The 9,652-nt window shown below is 40.0% G+C and overlaps 1 protein-coding gene across 1 annotated transcript in view; it reads left to right on the plus strand.

The window, feature by feature from the left end:
- Positions 1 to 8,122, plus strand: part of MSH2 (mutS homolog 2) — a 189,058-nt gene extending 180,936 nt beyond the window's left edge. The window contains exons 14-16 of the mRNA XM_075595822.1: positions 2,248 to 2,495; positions 6,782 to 6,951; positions 7,806 to 8,122. Of these exons, the coding sequence (XP_075451937.1) occupies positions 2,248 to 2,495; positions 6,782 to 6,951; positions 7,806 to 7,976 (589 nt within the window). The 3' untranslated portion in view covers positions 7,977 to 8,122. The remainder of the gene's footprint in view (positions 1 to 2,247; positions 2,496 to 6,781; positions 6,952 to 7,805) is intronic.
- The last annotated feature ends 1,530 nt before the right edge of the window (positions 8,123 to 9,652 follow it).

Raw genomic sequence — 9,652 nt, forward strand, 5'->3', positions numbered from 1 at the left:
TTCTCATACAGCCAATCATGGGAGTAAGGCTGGGGCCATGGTACAGCAGGCAGTGCAGAGGCGTCCGCACGCTGAGCAAACAGACTGCCTTAAGGCAGTGTTCGCGTCCTTGCGGCGTGCGGGCGCGTCCGCGCGGAAGCAGGAAGGGACGCGCGTTGCATGAGAAATCGGTTAAACTGATTTCTCAGCGCGACAGACAGGTCACGTGAGCGGTTCGACCAATGAGGGCGAACCAGCTCCGTGACGCCCCCGACGGCCCGTCCACCATAACCCGGGAAAGCACCCGCTTTCCCACAGCCTCCGCACGGGCGAAGGCACCATGGCCCCAGCCTAAGGTGGTACATCAGGGTTGGCTCCTCATTGTTAATTAGAACACTGAAGAAATAAAAATATCAAAAAGAACAGAAGATAATGCTTCCCTAAACTCAGTAGTTCTGCTATGTTTGTTGCAACATCATATATCCGGGTTTGTTAATGCTGCAATTTAATTTTTGGAGCAATTGATGCTTTAGTCCAAAAGGATAATTGTACAGGGAGGGAGCAGCCTATTTGAGCCGATGTTGACAATAAACAAGATACACGGAAATTAGCATATTTAGGCAACAAACTACAGTACAACCATTCTAAATAAAACAAAAAAGTGCCTGAGATGTGGTTTAAGAAATGTTGGCACGGGGAGGATGAAGTCCAGCAGCTATTATTCAGGATACAAAACTGGAAATCTAAAGTCCAATACACTTACTGTAGTGCCCACGGTTATTCTAACACAAACCAGTGGCAATCGCCAAAAAGACCCAGGTACATGCTGGATACATGCCTTAAACTTGCCTTAAACTAGACCCAGCATTAATTAATGGCCCATCAGATTAACAGCGGAGGTCCCTGGCAGTCCCATTCAAACTGAATGGGATTGCCAGGACCCCTGCTGTGTTAATCCTATGGGTCATTAGTCAATGCAGAAATGCCTTAAACTTGCCTTAAACTAGCCAGGTTTCACCCAGCACATACCCAGAATGTAACCGGGCTAGTTTACGGCAAGCTTTAGAATACTTGTGGTCTCGTCTGTACTTCCGCATATTTAGGCAACAAACTACAGTACAACCATTCTAAATAAAACAAAAAAGTGCCTGAGATGTGGTTTAAGAAATGTTGGCACGGGGAGGATGAAGTCCAGCAGCTATTATTCAGGATACAAAACTGGAAATCTAAAGTCCAATACACTTACTGTAGTGCCCACGGTTATTCTAACACAAACCAGTGGCAATCGCCAAAAAGACCCAGGTACATGCTGGATACATGCCTTAAACTTGCCTTAAACTAGACCCAGCATTAATTAATGGCCCATCAGATTAACAGCGGAGGTCCCTGGCAGTCCCATTCAAACTGAATGGGATTGCCAGGACCCCTGCTGTGTTAATCCTATGGGTCATTAGTCAATGCAGAAATGCCTTAAACTTGCCTTAAACTAGCCAGGTTTCACCCAGCACATACCCAGAATGTAACCGGGCTAGTTTACGGCAAGCTTTAGAATACTTGTGGTCTGGTCTGTACTTCCGAAAGGCTTGTAGTTTACAGTGGTTTCTGTGAGTCCAGCATGAATCTGAGCGAGAAGGTGTCCACCTCAGAGTAGCTGACTTTTACACTAATTGGTGAGCACATTGAAAAGGAAAAATGCCAGGTATGATAAATGGGAACACTGTCACTTCACATTCTCATTAAAAAATAGTAAAATGTTACATTTAAATAACATGGACTGCACCGTTACAACATTTTGTTATCAGATGGGTCTAAAATTTCAGAGACAACTTAACAATAATTGGTTTCCCTAATGACATCTAAAGCAAAGACCTGTCTGCTTTATATTCTTAGGACATTAAGACTTGAGTAGAGTTTTTATCAATGAAGTGTTGGTTAGGAAGCAAATTAAGAAGGTTTAAGAGAGGTTAGTCTGCGCAACGTCATGTTTCACACACATTGACATCACACAAAAAAGGAGCAGCTCGTGGAAACCGAACCCTTCTAAATTATAGGTGTTTACAAATGTACATTAAAAGATTATTTAAAAATACCTGGTCTGCATTTTCTTGCACTTTTTTAATTTTTTTTTATCCAGCTTTAACAATTGTTTAAAACAACTGAGATTAGAGCTGACAAAATGAAAGAGACTTTGTGCAATGTTTTATTCTATTTGTTCTTTCTTACTGGTGTTTTGCTCATTTCAGTCACGGTAATATGGTGTTATTGCAGGTCTGCTACGGAGTACTCTCTGATTATAATCGATGAGTTAGGAAGAGGGACTTCCACCTACGATGGTTTTGGACTAGCATGGGCAATTTCAGAATACATTTCCACCAAAATCCAGGCATTCTGTATGTTTGCTACTCATTTTCATGAATTAACAGCTCTGGCTGACCAAGTTCCAGCAGTCAACAACTTGCACGTCACAGCTCTTACAACAGATGAGACTCTTACCATGCTTTACCGGATCAAGAAAGGTAAGAAACAGCGTCTGCATATAAACTGATTAAATAGTTTAGGTTTCTAATCAATGATGAAGGGGGGAAAAAAAGTATATTTATATCTAAATTATATTATAGATTATCAAGGAAAAAAGAATACAAAAGAAAAAAGTGATTCGCACTAACGAATTCGACCGTGAAAAAGGTGTACTATTAAAATATAGACGTAACAGGTGAATCAAACTGTGTAACAGTACAATCAAAATAATATGCAGCCGGTCCTCGGTTATCCGCCGGAAGCCATCCCACAAACAAACCGCCATCGGATTTGTAGTCCAACGTTAATCCGCAGCAATGAGCGTTGGATTATCCGTTCCGACGTCGGATAATGCACTCCATAGAATGCATTACGACGTGTTGGATAATTTGTTTGTCGAGTAACGGACCGATGGATAGCGGGGACCAACTGTACACTTCAATTCTATAAGTGAAAAGATGCGAATACACGGATATAATCGAGTCCACTATAATAGAGGAGAAATCAAACTTCTCGATTTGCAAGAAGTCCAAGTACACACAGCAATGGAGACTTTGGGAAGCTTCTTGTTGGATATACCAAATCCAAAGATCAAATCTGAAAAACAAGAAACAGAAGCTTTAAGAACAAGTTACTCCAGCTTTAAGAACTAATATACTGTGTTTGTGTATGTAGGTAGGTGTGTGTAGATAGATAATACTCATACACATACACAAAGAGGACAAGCACTCCAAATTCCAAAAGTTAAACTTTATTCCTCAACGTTTTGGCTCCCAACGGAGCTCTTGAGATTAATAAATCCCACTGATACTTTACCACCATGTGCCGTGCTGGTATTCTGATCACTCCGTGATCTAGCTTTTTTTATACTTACCTTTATGTATATTAGAGAACTCAGGAGAATGGACGGTAATTATTCCTTTACTCTACTTATCATGAGAAGTGTCTAGTAGTACATTTTACATCACACGCTAATACATCAAGCCTGTCTATACCATTAGATATCCATATGATGCGAGTCTAGTTAAAGTTGCATGTAATGAGGCTAGTGGTTCGTAACACCAATCAGTCTAGCTTCTACTGACACAGTACGTTACACAATCTATTCATCTGGAATAAACTATGCAATCAACACAATGCTAATCCAGATAAAGTTGCGTGCAATGAGATGAGTGGTTCAAAACACTGTATAAGAATATATGTGTAATTTAGTCTAGACAAATCCCTATCTAGATTGGCAGCAGGGCTATGGACAGAGATCAAATACAGCCAAAATTGTACTTAGCACAGGTCCAGGATCAGAACAAACAGGAAACTGACAGTCTGCATGTGAGGGGAGTCTGTTCAGTGTGGTAAGATCGCCGCAATGCGCATGCTCCGTGAGCAACTAGAGCACCAAATTCAAAATTGCAGCTAGGGAGAGAAGAACAGCCAGGGGCACTGCTGGATCAGGACAGACAAAGGAGCCCCAAAGTGCGAAGTACAATTTTGGCTGTATTTGATCTCTGTCCATAGCCCTGCTGCCACTCTGTGTGTGTATTTTCACTCATTAATGATTCCTATTGTGTATGCATTTGCTATGTTGTTTACAAGCCAATTTGTTAATGTAACTTTATACCTACCCTTTCCTGACCGGCCGGTAGTAGTGTTCAGAGGCCAAATATCTAGCCTCTACAGGTTCTGCATTTACTCTGTTGGGCTATTTCTGTCGGTTACATACTCAGCTCTCACTTGTTTTTTTCAGCTCAGTCTCTTACTTACCTTTATTAGTTATTGACTTTATTTTGCTGACTCCAGTGCTTAGCCTAGTTTTGTTATCAGTGTTTCAGATTAGACAGCTTTGGGGACACCGTGGATCTTTTGTATATGTTTCGTGTGTTTAATAAATTTGATATTTATATACGCTAGAGTGCTATTTTGGGATATTTTTCTCTCTGTTTTCATATATTCTACATCCCTTAGCACCGCCAGTAGTGTTGATATTGCACACTTTACCTTATTGGTTTTAGCACCTCTTGTTTATGGTCTGTTGCAGGCATTTTTTCGTGTTTCTTATATATGTATATGTATGTATGTATGTGTGTGTATATATATACTGTGTATATATATATATATATACTGTAGTATAACTCAGTTCAACTATTGTACCCATGTATTTCTAACAATATGTCATCATAACTCTGTGCCCAGACACAATTCAAAATGAGAGGTAACTCTCAATGTATTACTTCCTGGTAAAACATTTTATAAACATTATATATTAAACATTCTAAGATATATTTGTATATTCTATATACTGTGTATATATTATGTATATATGTATACTGTGTGTATTTCTGTTTGCCTTTAAGCAGCAGTAGTAACCCAAACCAAAAAAGGGTCACACACAGCATTAGGCATTACAGGTTCTGCTTCGCTCTGATTACAAGCACAAATAGTGGTTCCAGCATTTAATTTGAAAGCAACTGTGAATTCGGCTTTTCAGCTACTTATACAAGTGTGTGGGCCAGTATGGTTATTTTTTTGTCGCTATTACAACAGCAAGAAGGGCAAATGAAATACAAGCCTATGATTTAAAGAGCCTCATCAGGATAGAGTAGTGATGAAATTGGTAGTCTCTTCACACATCTGATTTTATCCTCTGGGGGGAAAACACTAGAATTGTCTATCATTATTTAGCAACTGTTTATGTATTTTTGGGGAGAGTGTTTTATTTGTACAGCTCAGAGAGATTCTAAAGGATATCTAGGGAAATCAGGAGTATTCTTATACACTTTCATTTTTGCTCAGCCTAGAGAGGAGGAAAACCACGAAACCATGAAACCATGCAAAATGTTGGATTATTCTCATATGCTATTTGACACTTTTATTTTACTATGGAAACATTGCCTGTCTTGGGGTGTTGCAGATTCCTGATATTTCAGACACTGGCATTTAGTTAAATGACTGGGCTACAATTAGGACACTGGATTGGAACGCACAGACCTTTCTCAATTTAGAAGGGGTGGTCAATGTGACTGTTGCTGTGCTCCTGAAAATATTAATTTTACTTGAGTTGTCTGGTGGTAATGATGATTCATGGAAACATCTGCTAGCTGTCCAAGTAAATAAATGTCATAAGGTTGCAGTACACCCGGTGGTATGTTATAATAGAACCCTGTCATGGTTTTATAGCCAGTGTTTGCAGTCCTATTTAGTAAGTGCCTGTGACCTAGAGGGAAACTACATGCTAACAGTACATACGCACAGTTTATCACAGTCTATGATTATCTTGGAAGCGCTAACATGCTCTTTATTGTCAATAAGGGCATTATTATCTGTGTCATTTTGGGAAACAATGGCTCATATAATATAGACAAAACATATGATGTTTTAGGGATTCATTGTTCAATGCTGTGCTATTCCCCTTGAAACATTTGCTTTATTGATGACTTATTTCAAAATAGTGCCTAGGTGACTAGAGAAAATAACTTCCAAACAAATCAGATCTATACGATATCCCTTAAATAGGGCAATGTATTTTTATCATGCATTGCTCCACTTAGAGCAACATTTAAGGCCCCAAAGGAAATTTATAGAGATTCTTCAAGAATAAATGCATGTTGTTTTGATTGTTTATTCCCTGATGCAAACTATACAGCAGACGCTCCAATGAATTGTTTTGTTTAACGGAATGCTGTGCTGTACTGTACATCCTGTTTTACATTCCCATTCACAACAGTCTGACTCTCTCTAAAGGAGCAATCCAAGCCATCAATTTTTTTTTACCATAGATTTGAAGCAGGAGGTCTTCGGAGCTGAACCCCATTCATTTCAGCTCTGGGGACCGCCAGCTTTCACAGATACTTGCCTCCAAAGTGACTGCCTGTATCGCCGTGCTTTTTAAAGCTCCCGCGTCACATGGGCCAATAGCAAGCCGAACCGGATGACGTCCCGGCATTCTATTGGCCCACTGGGTTCTAGAGCTTTGAAAAGGCGGCCATTATGTGATCCCTGTCAACCAAGCAGAGTCGCTACCGGCATCTACTACATAGGTAAGTATCTCCAGAAGCAGCGGTCTCTGGAGCTGGAATTAATGGGGTTCAGCGTCAGAGACCCCCTATTCCAAACCTACGGTAAACAAAAAAAAAAAAGAAATTGGCAAAAACAAAATGGCTGTCTTGGATTGCCGCTTTAATGTTACACGAACAAACGGCTATTCATATGTTAATTAAGTGAAGATATAATTATCTTTTCTATAATATGCTATCATTATTACTATTATATTACATCATTGTTATTCTAGGTGTCTGTGATCAGAGTTTTGGGATACACGTGGCAGAGCTTGCTAACTTTCCTAAACATGTGATTGAAAATGCAAAGGAAAAGGCGCTGGAGTTGGAAGAGTTCCAATATGTCGGAACCCCCGATGAGTGTGACGAGCCAGCCAGCAAGAGGCGCTACAAAGAAAAAGAGGTTTGTAGGAAATCCCTCTGACTGGCTGATCCTCTGCTGAATGTGCGGCAAAAAAAAGAAATAAAATAAGGAGGGAAAACCAATCCTGAATATATAAATGTGTTACTATGCCATTTTTTTTTTTTTTTAATGTTTATTACATTTGGGCTTCCAATCGGATTTTGAGTTCGTGGGTTTTTATGTCGCAAGAGTTTGTTTCTGAAACTGATTTATCCGTGCGTCCCAATACCAGTTTCAAACTGAAACGAGGCAAACACAAGTATTGTGATGTTTTATTGATATTACTTCAAGAGTGCAGTGAAAGAGCTCTTTACTCTCCTCATAATTAAACTTCTTATCTCCCTCTGTGCCTGGGGCCCTGCGACACATTACATTGCGCTACTGCTGCGGGGCTTAATTAGCAAGTTCCTAATGGAGAAGTCTCACTTCATATTCAAATTAATTTTATTACTGCTGTTTTGTTTCCATAATTTTTTGCCTTGGAAGTCGTAAAATTCTGGTAAAAGGTTTTTTTTTTTTTTCAATTCTATTTGACCAACTTAAAAAAAAAAATCAATTAATTACAACAATTGCATCTTTCTAATCAATTTAATTTGCAAGACTAGTATTGAAATGATGACGGCCATCACTGTTTATAAAATCCCATCTAGTGTTGTTTCAATGTGCATCCAAATTGGAAGTTGCAAGTTAACTATTGCTCTAGACTCTGCTTTTTTTGCCATACATATTTTGTGGTCGTTAAAATGGCTGACCCACATTTATTGCCATCGGTATTATTTACCTTTTTGTTAAAAAGACACAATTGTGCGAGATTTTTAAGGATAGACTGACATTTTATTTCTTGTTTGTTGCAGGAAGGTGAAAAGATAATCCAGGAGTTCTTGTGCAAAGTTAAAGCTCTGCCCGTTACAGAGCTGTCAGAGCAAGAGATTAAATCCAAACTGAAGCAGTTTAAAGCTGATGTTCTAGCAAAGAATAATAGTTTTGTCAATGAAGTTATTTCCCGAACAAAGGCTGCATCCTGAGCATTAGCTGAAATGCTGCATACCTCTGGACGATTTGTCTTTATTTCAGTTGTTCATTTAGATGTTTGTATTACTGCAGAAGATAAGCAACAAAAAATATATTCAACTGTACTGTATAACTGAATAAAACGCACATTTTTTTTCTACTTGCTTTCAGAGTCTCCTAATGCTTGTTTTCTTCTCGTTTAAGCAACTAATAATGGGACACAAAATGTGAATGTATTGCATAAAACTAGGTATCAGCATGTGATTAGGAGGATGTGGATGTGAAATGGAAAAAGAAAATACATGTATTATGTATATGACACGTTTAACAATGCATTCTCTGTTAAAATATTTGCCAGTAAGGTTTTTATACCCCTGACCCAGTAGAGATTTTTTAACACTTAAGAGGGAAATAAAATGTTGGACAGAGATCATTTGATGTGTGTATAATCTGTGCATTGCCTAACTCATCCAATTGATGTTGCAGTTTGCAAGGTTATCACACGATCCCAAGTAGGTTGATAGTACCTTGATAAATAAAGGCTTATGATGCTGAACTTGGGCCCTTCGTACATGTGTTTCACCCACCTCACTTACACTCCATTCTCCCCACCCCCTCACACAGAAATAAGACAGACACCATGTTGTTGTGGGTAATAAAATATCACAACTTTATTTACCAAATTACATAAAACTACCAAAAGACTGTTGGACAGCCAAAATGGGCACACCAAGCCCGCCTGTTAAATCATCCTGGGGTGGAGTTCACTCCATCCCCCACACCTTCGGATATTTTAACTAAACACAATACTAAAAAAATCCTTTGACTCCTAGGTTCCAACCATACAGCTGATCCCTCGTGTTCCACGTTGATATTTGGGCAGCACCTTTACCCAACCAGATATATTTGGTTAAGGGACAGGTATATCTTTTTTATATACCTTTCGCCAACCAATAATTTAATTAGGGTAACAAAACAGCTGGTGCCTAAATGACTTAGTTTTTTACATGCTTGACCTGGCTGGCCCGGAAGTACCTCCACCCAGAGCTACCCATTTAGTATTAAATGGTACCGAACCCCCCACCCTAGGCTTTGACCTCGCTTTTAACAGCACCTTTAGGACCTTCTGAATGTTCGCGTTGATTACATTGATAACCTTGTCTGTCAAATGTACCCCATCAGCTCTGCACCAGTGCTCGCTTTGGGCGTCTATTCCCTTGTGACAGACCATCCTACTCCCAAATGAAGGATGAATCAGGTGGTTACTCTGTTTAACCTCTTTCGAGTCCTGCTATGCGCCCTTCTCCATTGTATCATCTCGGACAAAGTTGTTGGGAGGGGGGGTTACTAGGAGACAATCACCCAGGTAATGCATGATTGTGTTAATGCCTGTTTTTCACACCATTCACCAGTGTAACTGTTACAAATGCGTTATTTACATCAGTTTTGCACGTATATAACGATTGCAGTACAGTACATGCATCGATAAGTGGGCAAAGGTAGTGCTTCACTTTACACTACCGACACACTTTATTGAAGTGTGGTCGGTACCGCAAGCCGGGAAATCTCCCGGCTTGCTAGTGGCCGCCCCTCGACGCGCGGTCACGCGTCTTCGGGAGCGTGCGCCCCCTGCACGCACGTCCAGGGGCTCCCCGAGGGAGCCCTGGTGTCCCGCGATCGCGGGACAGCG

This window comes from Ascaphus truei, chromosome 4 (genome assembly GCF_040206685.1).
Source record: "Ascaphus truei isolate aAscTru1 chromosome 4, aAscTru1.hap1, whole genome shotgun sequence".
NCBI classification, from domain to species: domain Eukaryota; kingdom Metazoa; phylum Chordata; class Amphibia; order Anura; family Ascaphidae; genus Ascaphus; species Ascaphus truei.